At 43.7% G+C, this 25,902-nt stretch overlaps 1 protein-coding gene across 1 annotated transcript in view; it reads right to left on the bottom strand.

The window, feature by feature from the left end:
- Positions 1 to 2,592: 2,592 nt before the first annotated feature.
- The window catches only part of LOC145408242 (uncharacterized), a 111,930-nt gene continuing 88,620 nt past the window's right edge, over positions 2,593 to 25,902 (bottom strand). The window contains exons 15-36 of the mRNA XM_080279001.1: positions 25,305 to 25,462; positions 24,489 to 24,591; positions 23,399 to 23,601; positions 22,976 to 23,162; positions 22,214 to 22,339; positions 21,953 to 22,062; positions 20,589 to 20,692; positions 19,542 to 19,714; positions 19,271 to 19,372; positions 18,228 to 18,383; positions 17,334 to 17,591; positions 15,829 to 15,963; positions 15,431 to 15,547; positions 14,901 to 15,029; positions 14,066 to 14,232; positions 13,036 to 13,164; positions 12,660 to 12,822; positions 7,960 to 8,142; positions 7,545 to 7,685; positions 6,419 to 6,532; positions 5,526 to 5,660; positions 2,593 to 4,778 (exon numbers count right to left, since the gene is read on the bottom strand). Coding sequence (XP_080135127.1) covers positions 4,717 to 4,778; positions 5,526 to 5,660; positions 6,419 to 6,532; positions 7,545 to 7,685; positions 7,960 to 8,142; positions 12,660 to 12,822; positions 13,036 to 13,164; positions 14,066 to 14,232; positions 14,901 to 15,029; positions 15,431 to 15,547; positions 15,829 to 15,963; positions 17,334 to 17,591; positions 18,228 to 18,383; positions 19,271 to 19,372; positions 19,542 to 19,714; positions 20,589 to 20,692; positions 21,953 to 22,062; positions 22,214 to 22,339; positions 22,976 to 23,162; positions 23,399 to 23,601; positions 24,489 to 24,591; positions 25,305 to 25,462 — 3,155 coding nt within the window. The 3' untranslated portion in view covers positions 2,593 to 4,716. The remainder of the gene's footprint in view (positions 4,779 to 5,525; positions 5,661 to 6,418; positions 6,533 to 7,544; positions 7,686 to 7,959; positions 8,143 to 12,659; positions 12,823 to 13,035; positions 13,165 to 14,065; positions 14,233 to 14,900; positions 15,030 to 15,430; positions 15,548 to 15,828; positions 15,964 to 17,333; positions 17,592 to 18,227; positions 18,384 to 19,270; positions 19,373 to 19,541; positions 19,715 to 20,588; positions 20,693 to 21,952; positions 22,063 to 22,213; positions 22,340 to 22,975; positions 23,163 to 23,398; positions 23,602 to 24,488; positions 24,592 to 25,304; positions 25,463 to 25,902) is intronic.

Raw genomic sequence — 25,902 nt, forward strand, 5'->3', positions numbered from 1 at the left:
ACGTGGTGGCACTTATACCCTGACGGTGGACTTGCCCGGTTATACTGTACAAATGTTCCTCAACTCCCTCTCTATCCCTTGAGGCAGAGACAGTGGGCTGCGAAAATGGCAACTTCATCCTGTAGTCCACCGCGTTCACCCACAACAACACTGCCAAATTTCACACTGCCACAAATCATACTCATCCTATTGTGCACTTAAGAAAAAAGTAGTGAAGTGGTCAAGCCCTTCACCCTAGGATGTATCTTTCATTTTATTCTTGCTACAACCAGACGATTTTACTCAGCTTAGGAGAGACCTTTGAAACTAGAGATCATATAGTCTTCATTTACCCCTTGACTACTAGAGGCTGAACAAAATCGTCTGATGAGAGCAAGAATAAAACAAACAAGACACAGGATACCTTTGATAGCCGCACCCACCACTGAAATGTTGTAAGGATAAAGATTTTAATAACTTACTGGGGAGGGACGATCTACAACTGTGCAAATTTTCGTTTTTTACCACTCCCCCCCATAAGGCCTGTACCGTATTCTTTAACTTAAAGTAATTCGGTGAGTGACTGAGTGAGTGAGTGAGTGACACTGTTAGGGACAACCACAATATTTGGCGCTTTTGTGGGTGTGACAAAATTTATATTGTAGAGACGTGACTGTAAAAAGAACCCCCCAGAAAAAAAAAAAATCATGCAATAAGGAACATTTCTGCCCCTCCCCCCCCCCAAAAAAAAAAAAGTTTCCACACATGTTTTATGAAAGAGTATTGGACATTACGAAAAAGGGAGCTCGTAGTGAAGGGGTTTAAAAAAAGGACAATAAAAACAAGTGTATGAAAGAACATTATTTTTATTACGAAAATATCTTCCATACATGTATTTTGAGAGTATATACAGTGTGCACATTATTATTATTATTATTATTATTATTATTATTATTATTATTATTATTATTTAGTAGAGTGTGAAGTTTATATTGGGAGTATTTATTTATTTATTTATTTATTTGGGTCCGGATCTTGTGGATTTAGAAGGCTCCGTAGCATCTCCTCGTTGGCTGTTTATTCTTCGCATTTACATATTAGTTAGCATAAAAAAAAAGACGTGGAAATATTACAGAGAGAGAGAGAGAGAGAGAGAGAGAGAGAGTACTCCTAGGAATTATATATAGGTTAATAGACGATTTTCTTCAGCTGAGAGAAATGCTAGTCAAAGGGTTAATAATCCACAAGAAAATATATAAACTAGTCAACAAGAAATGCTATTAAGCCGCCTAAACCCACTAAACCACGGCGCCTTAACCCTCCCGAGCACACCAACACCCACTATGGCACTGATAATACTTCCCTCCCCCCTTTCCCCACCATCGCGTATATTTTTGTACCTTAATTCCTCCCGACGACGGATTTATTCAGATTCGGACAGATTTTTGGCTCTAAAGGGATTGGATTATAATTTCCTTTAATCCCCTCATACCTGACAATCTCATATATATTTTTTTTTCTACAGGACGACGATTTTCTTTACTTTTTTCGTTTTTTTTAATTGGCTTTAAGTTAGAATTTTTTTTGGGGGTGGTGAAAAAGTTAGCTACATTCTCGACTTAGCCTTTCAGTAATAAGCCTTCTTTATTTTATACTTTAATATTTTCTCCTTTATTTTTACTGCTACCAATCGGCTTTATTCGGCTAGGGAGGAGCGTCTGGTAGTAAAGGTGGGAGGGTGAGGTGGAGGTGGGGTTGGGAGCCGCGTGTGGGTTAGTTATCTTTATTATGTACATTATTATTACTTTATTTACGGTGGAGGAGGCGGTGGCTGAGTGGAAACAGTAGAGGACTTGGGGCTGCGGGGATGAGAGTTCAGAGTCCGGATGTTGGAGAGAAATGTTGGATTATTATTGAAAAATTTACCAATACTCTGAAGGAAATTTAAGTCCTCTCTCTCTCTCTCTCTCTCTCTCTCTCTCTCTCTCTCTCTCTCTCTCTCTCTCTCTCTCTCTCTCCAACAGCTGAGTAAAATCGTCTGAAGGCAACAAGAATAAATAAAGAAAAATCGCACGCCCCTCATGGACATTCCCTTACACCATCTTTGCTGCTTTTCCACAAGGCCTCAGTTACAAGCAAAAAGAGAAAAAAAAAAAACTAATACCGCCACACCAGTCATCCATGTGATATACCATGTGATAATGTGATATACCATGTGATATTATGTGACACTGTGATATACCATGTGACACTGTGATATACCATGTGATATTATGTGACACTGTGATATACCATGTGACACCGTGATATACCATGTGACACTGTGATATACCATGTGACACCGTGATATACCATGTGACACCGTGATATACCATGTGATATTATGTGACACTGTGATATACCATGTGACACTGTGATATACCATGTGATAATGTGATATACCATGTGATATTATGTGACACTGTGATATACCATGTGACACTGTGATATACCATGTGATAATGTGATATACCATGTGATATACCATGTGACACTGTGATATACCATGTGACACCGTGATATACCATGTGACACCGTGATATACCATGTGACACTGTGATATACCATGTGACACCGTGATATACCATGTGACACTGTGATATACCATGTGACAATGATATACCATGTGATATTATGTGACACTGTGATATACCATGTGACACTGTGATATACCATGTGACACCGTGATATACCATGTGACACTGTGATATACCATGTGATATTCCATTTGATATACCATGGATATACCCGTCATACCACAACAGATGGCTGGTATGACTATCTACATTCTGACGTTTGAGGGCAGTTGGGAAGGAGACTTATCATTACAGATCTCGGGAACAGGCATCTTATTCTATGTCCAGAGTTTGATGCGTATTAAAAAACCTACACTATTGATATTATACATTGATCAGTAAAATATTCGTGAGCTGATCGGTTAAGGAAGCTCCCTGGCACCTCTTCCTTAGCGATTTATTTTTCAAACGACCTATTAACACTTTTTTTCATCTTATACGTTTTTCATTTCGACATAGATTGCATGAATAGCGCACAAGAATATATTAAGGGAGAAGATAAAAAAGATAAAAAAATGGAAGATGTAAAATAAATCGGTTAGGAAGAGGCGTTAAGTAAGGTTCGAAAAACATTGCCCTTGGAGACTTCACGAAGGTCAGGTTTATATTCACAAAAATCTGATAATTCTCCTCTCGTAACTAATAATTGGCTTTTGGAGGAAGAAGAAGAGGAGGAGGAGGAGGAGGAGGAGGAAAAAGAAAATGATAATAATGATGAAGAAGAAGACGAAGAAGAAGAGGTGGAGGAGGAGGAGGAGGAAAAAGAAGACGAAGAAAACGACACACGAAAAATGTTGCACCTTTCTCTCCACGTCCTCCTCCAATTTCGTGAGTGAGACAGAAGTTATTTACAAGACCATACTTTATCACACAAACAAATCCTACTGAACAACAGAGAGGCTTCTTATCAAACGTCTTAGTGCCTTACGCTAGAATCTTAGAAAAAAAAAATAATGTTAATAAGCAGAAATGTGAGACTGTCTTGGATTAATATGGCATAGATATCGGCAGTTTTATCGGGAATATGATGCTCTCTTACTGACTTTCCACTTACTGAAAAAATGGACTGAGCTGTTTTTTTAAATGATTTTCGTATTTAAAATTGAGTTATAGATGTTATCCTTTTTAATATCACTCATAAACTACAAATCACGAATATCTAAGTCACAAAAGTACTATATCTATTTTTCATCAATTTTAAGTAAACATTAATTCTTACATGGAAATTTCAGTAAATCAGTAAAGCTCTTTGGACTTAATAAAGGAATAATAATCAGTAGAGAACAAACCAGTAAGCGCTGCCATTAAATAAAGCTTCCTTAACTCGAAATTCTTACACATAAACCTGAAAATTGTTTTGATATGGGAGGGGCTTAAATTCTACGATACGGAAGAAGACAGAATTGCAGACTGGATTGCATGTTGAGTCAGATATAATATATATAAAAAAAAACACAGAACCACAAAACTCACCAATTCAGCTGTTTGGTAGCCTGGATTGAACGCTGAGTCGGACATATCACAAACACACACACACACACACACACACACACACACACACACACACACACACACACACACACACACACACACACACACACACACACACACACACATATATTCCATGGCTTCCACTGTTCCCGACGCCAAAACTGAACGATACTTTCAGCTTCATTTCCAGTTTCTGACTTTAACAACTTCTGGGAAATTATAATAGTTTTAGAAACGTTGAGTAAATTGTATCACTCACTCCTTTTTGTTCCCTATGCACAGACTGAAGGAAAATGCGACTCACAATATTCCTCTTTGGTGAGTCCTGGTGAGTTACAATGCAGTCTGACTCACAATTTCCCTCTTCCGTGAGTCCTGGTGAGTTACAATGCAGTCTGACTCACAATTCCTCTCTCCTGTGAGTTTTAGTGAGTCATCTTGTGGCTGGGAATAACTGACACAAAAATGACGCACCACGAGAAGTCAAATTTTCTTCCTTCTCTGTCATCGTCTTAGTTGTGGCCCCAGAATATCACAGGGTTTGGCGGTCTCTTCATATCTCTTTATTTTTCGTTTCCTCTTCCCCCCATTTTTTTTTTTACTCCTTCTGTGTGATTTTTTAGGAATCGACTCAGCTCAGCTCGTCTGGTATGTCTGGCGTTCCCCTCTGTTCACTGGCGGCCATGAAGGAGACTGTGAGGGTGACAAAATAAAATGTTTAAAAATATATATATATATAAAACTGGGATACTAAACAAAAAAGCCTCTCTAAAAATAAAAAAAGGAAAATAAAGAGGTTTACTGATAATATAGACCAAGATATAAACAGACAGATAAAGGTAAACAAAAGAGGCCAAAAGGTAATTAAAGGTGTTCCAAAAATATAGAACATGGTGTGGATTTAGGTCATTAATTTTTACAACACTACTTAAATGGAGAAATTATGTAAACTATCATTAACCCTTCCGAAATCAGAGGCTCACTTACGCACCAAATGCTGACTGATTCCAATTCTTTTTTTCAGATGAGAGAACTTCAGGCTTCGAAAGAGTTATCAGTGTATACTACTAGAGTTAATGTATACTATTAATATACGAGTTTACTAGCACAGAAACAGCTCTGGTACTCACTCCACTCCGCTGAACGCATGAAGGGGAAAAATAAGATTGATAAAAATAGCTTAATAAAATGGCTGGAAGACATTATTTGACACATATCCAAAACATTGCTCCTATGTCAGCTTAAGGATGCAATGGAGAGAGAGAGAGAGAGAGAGAGAGAGAGAGAGAGAAACGTGTGACTCACTCTGTAATTGGTACTCCCAGGAATCACATCATCATCACCATACGAAACTAAAGGTGTTAAGTCTCTCTCTCTCTCTCTCTCTCTCTCTCTCTCTCTCTCTCTCTCTCTCTCTCTCAAGCAACCCCATCTACTCACTGTCCTCTTGTTGGCACGTCGGACCCACCCAACCAGGCGTACAGGCACAGTGACCGCTAGCAGGGTGACAGCTGCCTCCATGGTGGCACTCACACTCCTCATGACACCCAGGACCGTAACGCCCAGTGCCACACGCTGAGATGGCACTTAATATTACTCTCTAGCTCGTTATGTGGCCCTGGTGATCCCGTAACATCTTTCCCATTTCGATTCATTCCACACCTTACACCTCCTCACTTTACACCTCCTCTTGGATGTTAGTGAAGGTGTAATATGCAGAATAAATAGGTTAGGAAGAGGTGTTACGAGATTTCTACGTCATCTAGAATACGGCTCACTACACAAGGAGCGAAATGCGAAGATATATTCAAAATGGCTGCGTATTTTTCACTTGTTGTCTGTTAAAGAAGCTCCCTAACACCTTTTCCTAAGTGATTTATTTCCTTTATTTTTCCTTACTGTCCTATGTTGCATAAATTATTCTAAAATCACCACACTCTCCCAAATTAAAGTAGAAAAGGATACTAACCAGCCATATCCAAAAATAAATCACTAAGGAAGAGGTGTTAGGGAGCTTTAAGAAAGAAATGTTACGGAGCTTGAGCCATATAGAAAAATAGATACCTAAGGAGGAGGGGTTAGGGAGCTTCAGCCATAACCAAAAATAAATCGCTAGGGAAGGGGTGTTAGGGAGCTTCAGACAAAAGCAAAAATAAATCACTGAGGAAGAGGTGTTAGGGAGCTTTAAGGAAGAGGTGTTACAGAGCTTTAAGAAAGAGGTGTTAGGGATCTTCAGCCATAACCAAAAATAAATCGCTAAGGAAGAGGTGTTAGCGAGGTTCTTTACGGGGCAATACAGAGCACAGAGCATGACAGAGGCACAGAATACTCACGTGTGGCACAGTTGTCCCCCTTGAAGCCAGCAGGACACAGACACTTCCCTGTTTCTTTGTCACACGGGTACTGACCACACCTGCACTCCCCGCCACACAGCAGACCAAACCTCCCTGCCAGACCGAAAAGAGGAAGTGGTTATTAGAGAGAGAGAGAGAGAGAGAGAGAGAGAGAGAGAGAGAGTCATGAACGCTACAGGTTAAGCCACTGTCACGAAATCAACCCCTTCATTGTCAGGACAGCTCTATAAATACCTGCCATATCAACACCGAGAATCTGTTTATCATCATGAACGTGAATAAAATGTATGGCGACATTTTTCACCCAGTCATACATCACCAAAAAAAAAATATATATAAAAATAAAATAAACCCAACGTGAGTGCAAGTTGAAAAAAAAGAAAAAAAAAGGCTACAAAAAAAGGACCATAAGGAAAACGAATTGGCGTATCAGTGAAAATAAATTAAGGATAGATTAAAAAAAACTTCAGTAACAAGGGGTTGAAATAAATGGAAAATAATAGGAAATAAACAGACTTGAGTATAAACCAAAATAATTCACACATAAGGCAAGTAGAGCATAATTTCTTGATGCTGTGGTAAATGGACAGGTTAAAATAGACAGAGCGTATACACGAATTAAGCAGAATCTGTCTATCTTTCTATCTGTAGCCAGACCCCTTAATCCCATGAGCGGTGGTCACAAACAAATCGCCTCATCGTCGCCCTGTCCCCTTGCCGTTTCGCTGCCCTACCCCAAACATATACCCCTCTTTCTCATATACCCAGTGCCCCAACTTATACCTCCCTTCCCTCACATACCCACTGCCCTTCCTCCAACTTACACCACCTTCTCTCATATACCCTGTGCCCCAACTTACACCCCTTCTCTCAAATTCCCACTGCACTCCCCCCAACCTACACCCATCCCTCTCTCATATACGAAGCAAAATACAAGTCAAAAGTGTAATTTTTAAAACACTTTAGGGCTCTCACCACCACTTTAGGGCTCTCATCACCACTTTAGGGCTCTCATCACCACTTTAGGGCTCTCACCACCACTTTAGGGCTCTCACCACCACTTTAGGGCTCTCACCACCACTTTAGATCTCCCACCAACACTCACCCCACGGACAGGCCTTCTCACAGTAGTCCCCAGTATATCCCGGGGCACAGCGGCACTGCCCGGTGGAGGGGTCGCAGGTGGCACTGTTCCTGCACTGGCACGCCCTTGAACAGCCCTTGCCGTAGAAACCAGGCGGACACGCTGGTAAGGGGGGGGGGAAGAGGGTCCAAGTGGGGCAGAATGTGTTGTATCAATATTATCGTCATCATCATCATCATCATCATCATTATTATTATTACTATTATTATTATTATTATTATTATTATTATTATTATCATCATCATCATCATTATTATTATTATTATTATTATTATTATTATCATCATCATCATCATCATCAAGACCTATAATTCAGGACTCTATACTGAATCATACCACTACCCTAGCCCACGGAACCGTCCATACTGAATCATACCTAGCTCACAGAAGCGGCCGTAGTGTCCGGGGCCGCACTGGCAGCATCCGGAGAAGCGGTCACAGGAGGCGTTGTGGTGGCAGGCGCAGTCCAGCTTGCAGTCCGGACCGTAGCGACCGTGACCGCACTCCTGGGAACAGTCCGGCCCAGTCCACCCCAGTCCACAGGTGCAGTCCCCGGTCACTGCAAGGAGAAGAAGAAGAAGCAGAAGAAGAACAAGAAGACGAACAAGAGGAAGAAGAAGAAGAAGAAGAACTAAACTAACCCCCTGAAGACGATTGGGATCTTAACTATTCCATTCTCTTTACGTCAGACGATTTTCTTCAGTCTATATTCTGTTCACACTAACTAGGCGTAAAATTGCCGTCTCTCCATCCTGAATGCTGAGGTCTAACAAGGGATTAACACTCGAATACGATGCTAGTCACGAAGAAGTGCTGATGATAGGATGTAGAGCCGTAGTATTGTCTTATTCTGCCACTGAGCTACAGGAAATTGGGAAGAAATGATTAGCACTAGAATATGGTGCTAGTCACGAAGAAGTGCTGTGGATAGGATGTACAGGGCCGTAGTATTGTCCTTTGCTGCCACTGAGCTACGTGAAATAAGCTGTAAAAGGACGAATATCTGGGCCAAGTTAAGGTGAAAGGAGTACAGCTGCTTTAAGGCGAAAATACATCTTCACTATTTCGTTCTTGTTACCTTATCATCACCATAATCATCATCACCATCATCATCATCATCATCACCATCATCATCATCATCATCATCATCATCATCATCATCATCACCATCATCATCACCATCATCATCATCATCACCATCATCATCACCATCATCATCATCATCACCATCATCATCACCATCATCATCATCATCATCATCATCATCACCATCATCATCACCATCATTATCATCATCATCATCATCATCATCATCATCACCAATTTATACAGCTCAGAAGATCTTTACTATTTCATATACCTCCCTTCAGACGATTTTCCTCAGCTTAGGACTGCCCTCTCGTCGTCTGAAATCCAAAAAAAATCCCCCTAAATCCTCTACCGACCCAAAAAATCCCCACAAATCATCCACCGACGAAAAAAATCTCCTTGGTTCCTAGTCAAAATCTCCTTGGTTCCTAGTCAAAATCTCCTTGGTTCCTAGTCCAAATCTCCTTGGTTCCTAGTCCAAATCTCCTTGGTTCCTAGTCAAAATCTCCTTGGTTCCTAGTCAAAATCTCCTTGGTTCCTTGTCAAAATCTCCTTGGTTCCTAGTCAAAATCTCCTTGGTTCCTAGTCAAAATCTCCTTGGTTTCTGGTCAAAATCGACCCACCAACCTGACTACGCCTGGCCAGCAAGGGAGCAAAAAAGAGGTTAAGTATTTTTGCCAAGTTGAAATAAACGCACTATAGGCCTCCTCATAGCTATCACTACTCTGGATAGACGGATTCATTCACTCAGGGAGGTGCTGGACGCCTTCAAGTGGTGGCACTGGTATAGTCGAGGTGCCGCGCTGCCCGGTTATACAAACGTCCTTCGGCTACGTCCCTATCCGCCAAAAGGAAGATGATGGACTACGGAAGGAGGGCAGCTACAACCAACACTCCACCAGGTTCAGACAACAACAACAACAACAACTACTACTACTACTACTACTACCACATCTTCACTTACACACCTATTGAAACTACAGTGACTATCAAATTGAAAAATACAACAAGAAAGTCGCCTTGTTTATGTGTGTGGAAATAAATGTACCAAGTTGGCTATGAAACAGGTGGGGTGCTTTGAGCTTTGCATCGTCTTTGTATCTTTGTGTGGAGTGTGTTCAGAGGTTCTTCTTTACTCCACCGTAGCGAAAACGATCAGTATGACACCTGCTCCCACACCCGCACCCGCACCCGCGCCGATACCCCCCTTGGATCAGCCCAAAAAGAAGAAAAATAGGAAGAAGAAGGGGAGGAAGGCGGGGGCTGACAAAATGGAAGGGGAGTGGGAGACCGTGGCGAACACTGGTAGGGACAAGAGGGAGAAGTGGAAGGTAAGGAAAGAGGAGCAGGAGAGAGAAAGGAGGGAGGAAGAAGAGAGGAGAAGGGCCGAGGAGGAGAAGAAGAGGGAAGAAAGGAGGAAGAGGGAGGAGGAAAGGAGGAAGAAGGAGGAGGAAAGGCGTGAGGAAGCGATGATTAGGAGGGCAGAACAGATCTACCTGGCTGAGGCCCGGAGACAGAATTGGCAAGACATGATGAGAATGAAAGATGAGGAAAGGAAGAGGACAGAGGAGCGGAGGAAGATGGCGGAAGAGAGGAGGAGGCTGGTGGAGGAGAGAAAGGCCAGGATGAGGGATTCGGTCGCAAACCAGTGTTCGGCGCAAGGACGGTTCGGCACTCGGGTATTTTGGAACCGAAATTACTTGCACTGAATTGGTTCCTCTGGTAACAGCGGTCGACAGTGAATCATCTCTTGAATTTTGACTCCCTTCCCCTGTCAACCGCTGTCACTCCCTCCCCCTCCCACAGTGAGGGGGAGGGGGGGCGAGGGACGGGGTGTGCTTCACTACTCCCCACCCCCTCCCTCGCCCCCCTCCCCCGTGGCAGCCACCTTGTCGTGGTGGGGGAGCTTACATGGCCCAGTGGTCATGGCGGATCTCCCTCACCGCACACATCGCCACGGCCACAACCAAGAGCTGCCAGACTCATGCGTAACTCAGCACCAACACCCCTGGCATCTCGTCAGACACATGCATAACTCAGCACCAACACCCCTGGCATCTCGTCAGACACATGCATAACTCAGCACCAACACCCCTGGCATCTCGTGTTTTCCCTTCATGCACGTTGACAATCAGTGTGGTAAATCCGCAGCAACCGACACCGATGACCTCATTCGGCCTCAGATCAGTGGCATAAGAATCAAGTACTGCAGGTCCACCACACTGATTTTCAAAGTCCGTGGAGATGAAAACAAGAGACGATAGGATTTTCGACGCTACCTAGCACGATTCAACGTCAAGGGTAAATTAATACGTCAAAGGTAAATTAATACGTCAAGGGTTAATAAATACGTCATGGGTAAATTAATACGTCAAGGGTAAATTAATACGTCAAGGGTTAATAAATACGTCATGGGTAAATTAATACGTCAAGGGTAATTTAACACAACGTCAAGGGGTAAATTCATACATCAAGGGTAAATTAATACGTCAAGGTTAATTAATACGTCAACGGTAAATTAATACGTCAAGGGTAAATTAATGTCATTGGTAAATTAATACGTCATGGGTAAATTAATACGTCAAGGGTAAATTAATACGTCAAGGGTAAATTAATACGTCATGGGTGAATTAATACGTCAAGGGTAAATTAATACGTCATGGGTGAATTAATACGTCAAGGGTAAATTAATACGTCAAGGGTAAATTAATACGTCAAGGGTAAATCAACATCCCTAAACCAAATCAATGAACAAACTGGCGCTCAGGTTAACATCTGGTATAGGTAGTGGCACCGGACTGTTACCCTCACCCGTGCAATTGCAAGGTTGGGGCCTCACTGCTTCACCCCTGCAATCCGACGACGTATTTTTCTCGTTACTTTCAGACGATTTCATTCAGTTCAGGTAAGGTTTTTCCAACTCCAGGGGTCAGATGTGGCCTTCATTAATCCCCTCAGTACGAGAGATTTTCCACAGCTGAATAAAATCGTCTGAAGGCAATATGAGTAAAAAAAAATATATATATATCAAAAGGATGTCATCGTACTAAAGGGCTGGAGAAAAACGACACTACGGCTCGTATTTCCGTCGGGTATGGAAGTTCCCTAACACCTCTTCCTTAGCGATTTGTTTTTGTGATACGGTTGGCTAATATCGTTGTGTACGTTGTTTATGTACGGTATGGTGATGTTTGAATGATTTAAGTAACAGAGAATAGGACAGCAAGGTGTAATAAGCAAAATAAATAGCTTGGGAGGAGGTGTTAGGGAGCTTCCTTAACCGATGATTTAAGAAACACAAAAGAGGACGACAAGATGGAATATGCAAAATAAATAACTTAGGAAGAGGTGTTAGGGAGCTACCTTAAAGAACACCTGCCTAAGAATACCTGAGCCGTCGAAAGTCACAAATTAATCAGGTACTACGAAGAAATCTTCAAAGAAATGAACCGAATCACCCTGGTTACACATGCCACCACTCTGACACTGATACTGACCTGTTGCCCTAAACACTACAATCACCATAGCATAAATAAATAAATAGATAAATAAATAAAATAAACAAATAAATAACGCTAAATCTAAGAACACTCTATCTATCTATCTATTTCCAGACGCCATAATCCCGTAAGGAGTGGCCATTTGACTTTGAGTTATTTGTTTTACAGGGAGGGGCACTAACCCTCCACCAACCCACTTGTTGACACGTAGGGAGCACGTATGGTTTGGTTATATGGTTACCACGCAACGTTGTAAATGGTTTCTTGCCTTACAATGCTGTATTTCCTTCACTTTAACTTGGCCGAGAAGACAGTACTACGATCCTGCTTTCATTCCATAGCACTTCTTCGTGACTGGCACCATGTTCTAGTGTTCATCTCTTGTTCTAGTTCGGGATGTGATAATTTTTACGCCTGGTTAAGCTGAACAGGATATATGCACCTCGGAAATGGCACCTGAGAAAAATAACTTCCTTGATCTATTTACCTGGGTTACAGATGGCACCGTTCTGACACTGGCACTGGTGGGTACAGTTGCGTCCCCATGTATTCTCAGGGCACACCGTCTGGCACCGCAGCCCCATGTACCCCGGCGGGCACTGGCACTCCCCATCGTCATTGCAGGTACCTCCATGCTCACACTCACACGTCTGTCAGTGAAAAGAAGAAGAAAGAGGATTTGATACATTTTTAGGGACTGAAACACTGCTGTTAAGTTATGTATTAATTTTTACACAATACACAGCTCTTATTAAAGCACGCCCAGCTTGCCAAATAACACAGAGGGTCTAAAGGGAAGCCTGGTGCTGTTTACGACAAGAACAACCACAGCAACAACAATAACAACAACAAAAAATACCTACCTCGTTACAGTTGGCACCCCTTGAGCCAGGTGGACAAGGGAGGGAGCAGGTAGGTCCGTAGTAACCAGGGAGGCACTGGCACTGGCCGCTTACAGGGTCACAAGTGCCACCATGTCCACACTGGCACTTCTGTAGGGGCGGGTCAGGGCAGGCCAGGTCAGGGGGGTAGGGTTAGGGTAGGCTCAGAAAGTACACAGATTTATTAAGGTTTTGTGAAATTCTCTTTAAGCTGATATCTAAAGACACACACACACACACACACACACACACACACACACACATACACACACACACACACACACACACACACACACACACACACACACACAACCCCCTCCCACCCCCACACACAACCCCCCAACACACTATCTATCTATTTATTGCCAGCCGCCTTAATCCCGTAAGGGGTGGCCACAAACAAATCGCCTCTATATCGCCCTGTCCCCCGCCATTTCACTCCCCTGCTCCCAGCTCACACACCCACCTCTCTCATATACCTCTCCACTCCATCCCTCCATCTCATCCTCGGCCTCCCCCTCCCTCTCCCCCCTTCCACCTCACACACACACACGCTATAATCATGAATAAAACTTCTCGAAAAGTAATATTCCAACTTTTTAATTTCCTGTTCCTTCTTGCCGTCCAGTCACCTGAAAGTGGAAGTCAGTGTCAAAAGTTTTATCATTTTTACAAGCTTGTAAGAAATGTTGAAAATTCTGGTACATCATCATCATCATCGTCATTATCATCATCATCATCATCATGGACGTCAGCATCATTAATATCATTTTCATCATCTTCATCATTGTCATCACTGTCATCATCAACATCAACATTCTATTTTCATCATCATCATCTCTTTCTCTCTCTCTCTCTCTCTCTCTCTCTCTCTCTCTCTCTCAATATTCTCTTTTCAGTCTATAAATTTTCCTTCAGGCTTTTCACATCTGCATGATTTGTGCTCTCTCTCTCTCCCTCTCTCTCTCTCTCTCTCTCTCTCTCTCTCTCTCTCTCTCTCTCTCTCCCTCACCTGCTTACAGTCCACGCCGTAGGTGCCACTCGCGCATCCCCTCCTACACTTATGCCCCCTCAAACCAGCAGGGCAGAAGCAGTGGCCTGTAGCAGGATCACACAAGGAGGGACCCCCGCATGTACATTCCTGCTGGCACTCCTCCCCCCACCACCCCTCCAGGCAGTCTGAGGTCGTAGTAAAGGGGAAAAGTGGATCAAGAAAATTCAAGCTGACAGAGTGGCAATTCTCAAGATGATAGGTTGGCAGTATCTTTAAAAATAATATTGGGGGAGCTTTTTTTAATATGACAAGGGTAGTTTATAAGATTGTGGATGTGGTGATGATTTAAGATTGCAGTGTATGGGACGTTGATAAAGGAGGGTGGTGGTGATGTGAATGATGATGATGATGATAATGATAACGATGCTGGTGATAGTGGTGACGACGCTGATGATGATGATTGATGATTGATGATGATGATGATGATGATGATGATGATGATGATGGTGGTGATGATGATGATGGTGATGATGCCTAATGATGATGATGATGATGAGGGTGAAGATGTGGACTATGGCAATGATAGCAGTGATGATGATGATGATGATGATGATGATGACGTGAATGATGATGATGATGAAAACAGTGAAGATGTGGACAATGACAGTGGTACGAGTGATGATGATGATGATGATGATGATACTCACACTGGTGGTATGATAATGAAGAGAATAGTGCAGATGTGGACAATAAAAGTGATAACAGTACTGATGATGATGATGATGATGATGATGTGGACAATGACAGTGATAACAGTGATGATGATGACGATGATGATGATGATGATACTCACACTGATGGCACTGCTCCCCCTGCCGGCCCGGGGGACAGGTGCAGGCTCCCGTCACGTGGTCACAAGGCTGCCCCTCCTCACACTGGCACTCCCCCTGGCACTCAGGGCCGTACGTACCGACAGGACACACTGCAGATAGATAGATAGATAGATAGATAGGTAGGTAGATAGACTGACTGGTAGGTAGGTAGGCAGGTAGGTAAGTAGGTAAGTAGATAGGCAGGTAGATGGAGATGGATAGATAGTTGATAGATAACACTGGTAGTATTCTTGGCACTCCGTCCATACGTCCCCAAAAGGCACACACACACACACACACACACACACACACACACACACACACACACACACACACACACACCTATCTCATTTCTTTATACCAACTTGACTTGTGCACATAAGAGAGGCTAGAGAGTTATTTCCGTATCTACAGTCTATTAATTAGCAAGATGTGTGTGTGTGTGTATGTGTGTGTGTGTGTGTGTGTGTGTGTGTGTGTGTGTGTGTGTGTGTCAATAACCAACACTTACCAAGATGACACCTGGCACCGACATATCCAGGGGGGCACTGGCACTGGCCCGTGACGTGGTGGCACTTTCCCCCCTGCTCGCAGTCGCACGCCTCCTGGCACTCCTCTCCCCAGAACCCTGTGGCACGAGGCAATAATAAAGCTTAATATACAAAACAAATCGCTTAGGAAGAGGTGCTAAGGAGCTTTTTAAGACCTTGAGAATATGGTTTGATGTGTCATTCTTTGGCGTTAGTGTCAAAAAAGGTGTCAGAAATAAAATGACACCTACCCCATTGAAGGCAGGGCAGGTGCGTAGAGTAATATATATTGGTGGCAGGACAGGTGTGGTATAATTATAGATGGCAGGACAGGTGTAGTATAATCTAAGCAGGTGTAAGTACAGGTATGGCAACTCACCTGGATGGCAAGGCTTATGGCAGTACAGACCCCGCCATCCCGGAGTGCAGCGGCAGGTGGCAGTCTCGATATGGCAGGTACCCCCGTGATGGCAGTCCGTGTCAGAGGAGCACCCACCCGACGCAGACCCGGAACCTGTGGGGGTAAGGTGGGCCACCATGCACCAAGGGAGGGGGGAGGCTTTATTACAAATTGGATTACTGGTACACATGAGCTTTTGCCTGCTTTAATCCAGCTTTATTCCTTCTTCCACTCACAAGGCCACGTCCAAACAAAATATTATTGGTGTGGGTTAGAGTTCTGCATCACTTGAACACATAAAATTTCTCGTCCGCACCCGCCCGCGTCCAGTGGGGCCTTTCATGCGGGTTACAATGATGCTATACTGTCCTCGCAACCGCTCGCACCAGCAAGCATTTGGTCTGGACGCGGCCTAACAAAGAAAGACCTGAAGAACGAAAGGGAGCCTAACAGAGAAAGACCTGATGAACGAAAGGGGTAGACGAAACGGAATGAAGTGAAGGAAATGGGATCGATGATGACTGGGGGAGGAAGAGTGGGAGAAAGGGAGGGAAAAAGAGACGGATTTGTGTTTCCTTTGCATTTAGGAGTGGAATTAATGAACACAAGCAGCTATGCGACTAAGATCCCCCGTCTAAGTATCATAAGTAGAGGTGATAAGTATAAAGTCAATTCTCACACGGAAAGTGAAATTACGGGCAGATCCTTATTGTAATTCTGAAGATTATTTATTCATTTATTTACTTATCTATTTGTATGTGTGTTTATTTATTTATTGTAGGAATGAATATGCTGTAAAAATTAAACAAAAGTTCAACACGTCAGCTCACATTCGGTAACCAGATTATGTATATGCACACTTACGCCCATCTCATTATCCTTTCCTTCCCTCTGCTTCCTGTGTCAGTGTAAAAAATTCCTGTATATTTTGTGATGTAACTTGACGACTCAGTTACACGTGAGAGGCAAATATACACTTCAAGGAGGGAAGACAAGAAGCACTGTTACACTCTCCCTCACCCCACCATCATCGTTTATTACTTAAGCAGCTGCTGTTCACTACTGGTATACATTCTCTCTCTCTCTCTCTCTCTCTCTCTCTCTCTCTCTCTCTCTCTCTCTCTCTCTCCACATATATATACATGGAAACTAATCATCTGAGAGTCGAAATGGCTCGGCAAAAATACTATCCTAAGAAAAACAAAGACTTTCAGATGCACTTATTTCTTTATGTTAGTTTGAAAGGGTATCCGGTTGCAAAGTCCTACCCTAACCTAACTTAACCTCGAGACGGAAGTGAAGTTTTTGATGTCATGGAGGGTGATGTCATGGATTTCCTTTTGGGGGGGGGGAGAGGGTGGAACTGGAGACTTAAATGGTGCAACTTAGGTAAGGGCATGAGGACACAAGGAAGAGGAACCTAATCTACTCTAACCTACACTAATCTATCCTAACATACTCTAACATACTCTAACCCAACTAACCTGTATGGCATAAGGCCCTGGAGACCCCTGGGGGACAGTCGCAGGCCCCGGTGATGTGGTTGCAGGTGGCGGCTTGTGGGCAGAGGCAGGTCTGTTGGCACCCCGGCCCGTAGGTTCCGGAGGGGCACTGGTCCTGGCACTTGGCACCCGCGTAGCCAGAGGGACACACACACGCCCCGGACACGCGGTCACACGTGCCGCCGTGCTCACACTCACACACGTGCTCACAGTCGCTGCCCCATCGACCGTCGGGGCAGACTACGATGCAAAACAACACAGTCACATTGCTCCATCGTCGGTAAATATTAGGCAAGCAAAATGAGCGGGAGAAGAGCACAGGAATGAGTTTAAGTTCTTATTTCCCTAAAGCTCCAGACTACATACAGCTCATCTTCAGCCAGCGAGTGTCTAGGAAGCTGGGCTCTGTGTTTTCCTGCCACTCATTCAGCCACTCATCACGAAAGGCCGCAAACTTAAACGTGAAATCGCAAAGTATAGGACGCAAACTCCAAATCTCTGACGATGATTTTTAAAGTATTTGACGATGGTGGAACTTATCTGACCTTTTTATATGGTTGCTGACTGATTTCTATAGTATGAGATGGAGACTGACAATTCGTAAAAAACCACAGGCGTTCCACAAATGACCATCAGATCTTAGGGGTTTGCATTCAAGTTTGCGATTCAAGGTTTACGCAGATGACCTCAAGAATCAGTTATGATGTAAAAGACTACGAATATCAAGGGTAAATAGTGTATACCAATACTAAATGTATACCAATATCAAATGTATACCAATGTTAAATGTATACCAGTACTAAATGTATACCAATATTAAATGTATATTAATTTCAAATGACGCAAAATTAGCATAGTTGTCAAATCGTGGCTCACCTTTGGCGCAGTGTGGTCCGTGTTTGCCTGGCGGACAGAGGCAGGCCCCGGTGGCAGGGTGGCAGGTGGCACTGATGTCACAGGCACACTGATGGCGGCACTCAGGACCCCAGAACCCATCAGGACAGGCCAGGGAGCAGAAGGTGCCGCGCCAGCCTGGGAGACAAGACTATTAACCATCTCATGCCTGGGACAACTCTACTTAAGCACAGGGAATTGAATGTAAGTTTGTTATACCCCTTTTACTCTACCTTGGCCTAAAAATGCCGTCCTTCCATCTGGAATGCTGAGACCAACGCTAGAAAAAGAGGCTAGTCACGAAGAAGTGCTTTTGATAGGACGTCGCGTCGAAGTATATATTTTTTTTCCTGCCGCAGAGCTACGTGAAAGAAAAAGTACAGAAACAAAAAATCTAGACCAGGTTAAGATGAAAGAACTATTGTGAATTTACAGGCATGCCCAAAAGTTCGTGCCAGTCCTTTGTCAGTGCCGTGTCTTGCCTTTTATAATTCTACTTTTATATTTCTACTGTTATATTACTTTCGACTCTTATATTTCTCCTTTTTCTCGATATGACAGTATTCTTCCTCCTCATGCTCTTTGGCTGCGTACTTCATATTCCCTTCACAAAAGCAGTTGCAAGAATATTATACGAGAACCACATCGGGCTTGGGTGTTATGTTCAAGATGTCTCGTGTGTGTGTGTGTGTGTGTGTGTGTGTGAAATTTCAGGTTACTTTGTGGCTAATTTTGAGCGATAAATGCTATATCAACACGCGTATAATTTTCAGCCCTCCCGGAGATACATTTACTGATGACTTATGGGTGAAAATTATCTTCTTTAAAATCCACCCACGTCATTAATAACCATAGCTTCTTGGCGGTTGAAAATTGGACCCTTTTTTGTATATCTTTAAACTCAAATTTACCCCTAAAATAACCTCCTGATGTACCCCTCCCCCCTAAAAAAAAATTAAAATAAAAATAAAAATCACCGGCTCACTGTATCTCTAACTTTAATACCTGTACTTTTATTTTCTTACCTGGTTGACACATACACGCGCCGGAGATGTGGTCGCACTTGGCATCATTGGCGCAGCTGCAGTTCATGGAGCACCCCGCACCGTACCGCCCTGGCCCACACGCTGACGGTACACCATTTTGATTAGTACACACACACACACACACACACACACACACACACACACACACACACACTTAAATTAGCCATAGAAAAGTCATCACCCCTTACAGACCATCATTTATTTTGGTTTCGTGTACACAACCACCAAATATTTCACAGGGTATACTCACGCAGCCTGCAGTGTGGTCCCCGCCATCCCGGAGCGCAGGCACACTCGCCGGTCACGCGGTCGCACCCACCGCTGTTGTCGCAGTCGCACATCAACACACAGTCCTGTCCGTACCTCCCCAGGGGGCACGGCTGACCGCAACTTGGCCCCGTGAACCCTGGCGCACACTCACACCTGGATTTATATTATCATTATTATTATTATTATTATTATTATTTATAGAGGATGAACAGTGAAAGGAAAAATAAATTAAATAACAAAAATCCATTCACCAGATTACAGATGTCCTTCACTCATAAGAAAATCCATACACCAGATTACAAGTGTCCTCCATTCATTAAAAAATCCATACACCAAATTACATAGTGTCCTCCATTCATTAAAAAATCTGTAATAGTTGGAATTGAACTGCTGTAGGTTGAAGTTTGGGGGAGAAGGTAATCTGGGGACGCGAATTCCAGAGAGAAGCAGGTCGGGGAATAAGTGAATTCTGATATGCCATGGTCAAAGGTAAACACATAATATTACCCTCAGATCGTATATTGATAAGACTGACGCAGTTTTGTACAGAAATGACCTGCTTTGACATAATACAGATATATTTTGTTCACAGATAAAAATAGGTATACTTTGAATAGATATAAACATACACTTTGCTCAGATATAAATACAAATATACTTTGATCTGATATAAACACAGCTCCTCTTCGCCCAGCCATATATTAGACACTCAGTTTGGCTCGTAAATTACCAAGGGGAATAGCTAAGTATATTTCTGACTTAAAAACCATGGGGCACTCATGCATCTGGGTCTATTTAGATTTCTTATGCCCAGATCTAAACACAAGATCTGCTCAAGGACAGTGATGGGGCTGACGGGTTTTTAAAGACTTGCTCAGACATATACACAGATTTTATCAGACATCCACACTGTTCATTATGATTTAGATATACACAGACATACTTAGCACAATACAGATATACAAGACATACTTAGCATAGACGTGAATACAGACGTGCTTTGTCCAGTCAGACGTGCCCTTCCTACCTGCCCGTGACGTGGTTGCAGGAGGCCCCGTTGAAGCAGCTGCAGGTTTCCACGCACTCCACGCCGTACCTGCCCTCAGCACACCTGGATTCACACGCCGGACCCTGCACGCACGCACACGCAAAAATAAATGGTTGATTGACAAAGAAATGTCGGAGTTACAACCATTATCTTATCGTCACAGGCAGATATTGGGTGAATATTTGTCCATGTGGGGAGGACGGAGTGAGAGACTAACTAGAAGAGTGTATATGAGTGAGGTGAAGGGGGAGAGGGAGGGTAAGACAGAGGATGAGATGGAGGGATGGAGTGGAGGGGTATATGAGAGTGTAATAAAAAAAAACAGCAGAATATTATGCTAGTCACGAAGAAATGCTATGGAAAGGATGTAGAGCCACAGCATTATCTTTTTCCGCCACTGTGCTACGTGAATATGCTGCAGAAGGACAAAAATAGTAGTAGTAGTAGTAGTAGTAGTAGTAGTAATAATAATAACAATAATAATAATGTGGTGCACCAAGTAGGGGTAAAATTCGTATGGGAAGCTCAGAGTTACAAATATTTCTCACGATGGTAGTTTCAAGGGTAGATATAGTATTTTATCTACCACCACTACCTGTACCTGTAGAAAATCCCAGGTGTGTAATTAGGAAGTCAATAAAACAGTCTAAATGAGAACAGAGATACAGTCGCCCCCAAAAGTGATGGCAAGTATTCAGAAGTTGTTGATCAGCGATAGTGCACATACAGAGTGACCGAAGCTTTCTGAAACTCGGCCATCACTTCTTGGGGCGACTGTACACCTCCTCTCGACAGTCAGAGATTCCACAGTGACGTAGCCATCATTTAAATCACGTAATTACTGATGATTAATTAAGATCTCATTCTTCTGAAACCCTCATGAGATAACTGCTCTTATTCTAGTCAGCTGAAGCTCCCCAACACCTTTTCCTAAGAGATTTAGTTTGCTTATTGTACTTTACTGTCGTCTTCCGTGTTACATAAATCCAATATCGCCATCCTCTGCGTAAATAACGTACTAAAGGATATTAACCACCCATGTCCGAAAATGAATCTCTAAGGACCAGGTGTTAGGGAGCTTATTTACCTGACGAGAATACGAAAAAGTGATAATTGAGGAAGTTAAAATAGAAAATGAACAGATCTCGAATTTGGCACTCTGCTATCTTGTCTTTGTATTTTTTCTTGAAGAGACACTGAACAGATCTTGAATTTGGCTCTCTATTATATTGTTTTTATTATTTTTTTTTTCTTGGAGGGAAAAATCTTACGGGCTTCTCACCTTTAGTTCCTTCTTCCTTACTTAAAAAAAAACACACACACACACACACACACACACTTACCACATAGCCAGCCAAACAGCGACACTTGCCACTTATAGGGTCACACGAGGCACCGTTCTGGCACTGGCACTCCTGAAGGCAGCTCTCACCCCACTGGCCCGCGCGGCACTCTGGCGGAGGCACATGAAAGGCACTATTGTAAAAAAAAAAAGTTAGACGAGGGAAGGTGTTAAGGGGTAAATATTGATGTGGTGGAAATATTAAACAAAGTAAATGAGGATGAGAGAGAGAGAGAGAGAGAGAGAGGTTAACATGACTCACGCAGCAGGCAGTCAGGTCCATGAGTGCCAGGTGGACACAGGCACTCTCCCGTGGCAGGGTGGCAGGGGCGGCCGTCACACTGGCACTGCTTCATGCACCCTGGACCGTAGTGGCCTGTCTTGCACCCTGACGAAGGAGGGGAAGCAGGGGAGGTCAGGGGGTGGCGCAGAGGTGAAAAAAAATATATATATATCAAGAAAATTCACCTTCGTAATACAGAACAGGCAAAAAAAAAAAAAAAAAGAGAGATGAAATAAAGAAAGAAAAAAAAAAAGAGATGAAAGAAAGAAAGAATGAAATCAAAATACATAATTAAATAATCCAGTAATGTATTTATCAACCCTTTATCGATTTGTTCTTAGATCCAGTCTGTGAAAATAAATCTCTTTCACATATGCCGTGGCCAAGATTTCAAATGTCCAATAGCACAGCACCGTCATGTCATAGGCTCTATCTGAAAAAAAAAAAAATGCTCTCGGTGAAGCCAAAGTCAGTAAACAAGAGCAACAGAGAGTGCATACCTCCGCCAAGTCAGCGTCACCCCTTCTTCTCCTGACCTTTGACCTATTTTGACCAAAGTTTAATCTCACGTTACTCACACACACACACACACACACACACACACACACACACACACACACACACACACACATCGAATAGTCTGTCCATAATACTGCTAAAACACACACACACACACACACACACACACACACACACACACACACATTATTGGACAAGGTATTAGGTTGCGTCCACACTCACGACTCTGGCAGTGGTGTCCTGTGTATCCGGGTGGGCAGGTGTCGAGGCAGACCCCTGTGGCGGGATGACAGGTGGCCCCGGGGGTACACTGGCACTCATGGCGACACCCCGTACCCCACCACCCAGGGGGGCACTTCTTGGAGCAGTCATCCCCTACGTGGCCAGGCAGACACTCACACACACCACTCTGAAGAAGGAGACAGACTTGTAATAGCACTCTATCCATCCATCCATCCATCCATCTATCCATCTATCCATCCATCCATCTATCCATCCATCCATCTATCCATCCATCCATCTATCCATCTATCCATCCATCTATCCATCCATCTATCGAACTGTCAAATCACCCACTTATCACCAACCATACTTAATACCACTAAAACACCCAGAAGAAAAAAAGCTAACAGGAGTGCCACATACCTCAGGGTGACACCGCGCCGTGGCATTGGCTTGGCACTGGCACTTGAACCGGCAGTTGGAGCCCCAGGTGAGGGCGGGGCAGGGCATGTTGCAGGAGGGACCGAAGCGCCCCGGGTCACACTCGCAGAAGCCGAAGAGCCTGTTGCAGCGCATGTTAGGACACATTACAGGGCACCGGCGCTCGCAGGACACACCGTAGTAACCTGTACCGTGAGTCACAAGCAAGTAGAGGGAGGTTCGAAGGCAAGGAGACAGGATGGTAGGAAGGTAGAGTGGTGGGACGGTAGGGTGGTAGGAAGGTAGAGTGGTAGGAAGGTAGAGTGGTAGGAAGGTAGGGTGGTAGGAAGGTAGTGTGGTGGGGAGGCAGGATGGTAGGAAGCTAGGGTGGTGGGGAGGTAGACGGGTAGGGAGCTAGAGGAGAGGCCAATTCCGTTTTGCTAGGGAACATGGCCGTGCACCAACTCTGACATAAATAACAGAGGAAGATCTATTAAAAAACTGGGTTTAATACAGACTTTCCCACCCATGGCAAGTGCACACATGTAATATTCTTTTATGAGTCACGTCACCCAACATTAAACACTACAAAGCATCAGCAAGTAGTGTCAATGAGGATAAATTTTTCTCTTAATGTGATTTCCATAAATACAGTAGTCGAGGATTTGTCGTGAAGAAAACTTTTAAAATTTCTTTACAAATTCTGAAGTGACTTTATCATCACCCACACAACACAGACATAAACCAGAAAGCACTCAAAGAGCGCATACCTCCGCCAGTGCTAATGCCACTAAAAAGGATGCGGATCCGGATCCGTAGAGATATTGTGTGGAATAAATAGGATTCAGATCCGCCCCCAAATTTTATCAATTCTCTCTTGGTCCATGGTCCACCTTTCCAAAAAAATTCAATTAAATTCATTGAGAACTTTTGGAGATATGGTGTCGACAAACAAACAAACAGACAAACATAGGTGAATACATAATCTCCTCCAACTTCGTTGGCGGAGGTAACAATCACACAGACAACACAGACAAACAGTCACAAACACAACACAGGCATAAACAAACAAACCAGATAACAATGGCCTCACCTGCAGGGCACCCATCCTGGCAGAGTTCCCCAGACACTCCAGGTGGACAGGTGCAGTTTCCGGACACCGGGTCGCAGGTGCCACCGTTCTCACACGCACACACCTGCCGCGGAGTAAAGAGTGATGGAGAGGATGGGAGGTAGAGAGCTGGGAAGGGAGATGCGAAGAGAGATTGAATGGTAGGAAGGCAGGATGGTAGGGTACAATGGTAGGGAATGGCGTAGTGAGACAGGTTGGAAGGTAGGAAGGCAGGATGGTAGGAGGGTAGTGGTAAGGACTAGGAGGCAGGGAAGCAGAGTTATAAGGAAGCAGGTTAAATATGCATGGAGGGAGCCGGGTCGCAGAATGACGACTGACAGTGAAAAATAACGCAAGGAAATGGGACACGAATGATGGAGGATAGAAAGGAGGCAGAAAGACAGAAAACAGGGAGACCGAGGTAGGAAGAACAAGAAAACACCTAGAAAGAAAGCAAGAAAGGGGAACAGCAAGGAAAACGGGACAGGGCGACAGGTAACAAGACGGGAGATGAGAAGTAAAGGTGATGTGGCCGAGTAATTAGCACTGAAATGGTCACCTGAAATTGGAGGCCTGATGCTAGTGTACCAATTTTTTTTTCTCATTTCATGTTAGCCTCAGTACTATTCCATACGTGTACCTCCCCTTTGTAGTTCCTGTACTTTATCCATATATTACTGAGTGGTAGGGTACATAGTAATTAAGATGTCAAGATATCAAGAAGGTAATGAGGAAACGAATCGGTCAAAGAAAGGCGTCAAGACAGTAAGACCAAGATGGGGGGTAGGGGTTTCTCACCTGGTTACAGTCTGGCCCAAAAGTGCCAGTGGGACAGGGGAGGGAGCAGGTGGGTCCCGTCTTGCCCGGTTCACACACGCACCCCGACTGGTCACACTCTCCGGGGCAGTCAACGCAAGTTAGGGAGCAGTTGGGACCGAAGTGACCCGGAACACACCCTGACACGCAGAACAGAAAGAGGTCAGGACTGTTATACTCTTTTTATTTTAACTGGGCCTAAAACTGTCATCTCTTCATCTTCAGCAATGAGCTGTAGCAATAGATTAACACTACAATACAGTGCTAGTCACGAAGAAGTGCTATGGAAAGGATGTATAGCTGTAGTAGTGTCTTATTCTGCCACTGAACTACGGAAAATAAGGTGCAAAGGGACGAAGCTCTTGGCCAAGCTTCAGTGGACGAACTATAGTTAAGTGGGTTCATTTTAAGGAAAGACTGTGTGTGTGTGTGTGTGTGTGTGTGTGTGTGTGTGTGTGTGTGTGTGTGTGTGTGTGTGTGTGTGTGTGTGTGTGTGCGTGTGTGTGTGTGTGTGCAGTGTCCTCTCTCCCTCAACTCACGTGTAGGTATCGTGAAAACCTTGGTGTGTGTGTGTGTGTGT

This window comes from Coenobita brevimanus, chromosome 76 (assembly GCF_032717465.1).
Source record: "Coenobita brevimanus isolate Jiangsu-jjx chromosome 76, ASM3271746v2, whole genome shotgun sequence".
In the NCBI taxonomy this organism is placed as follows: domain Eukaryota; kingdom Metazoa; phylum Arthropoda; class Malacostraca; order Decapoda; family Coenobitidae; genus Coenobita; species Coenobita brevimanus.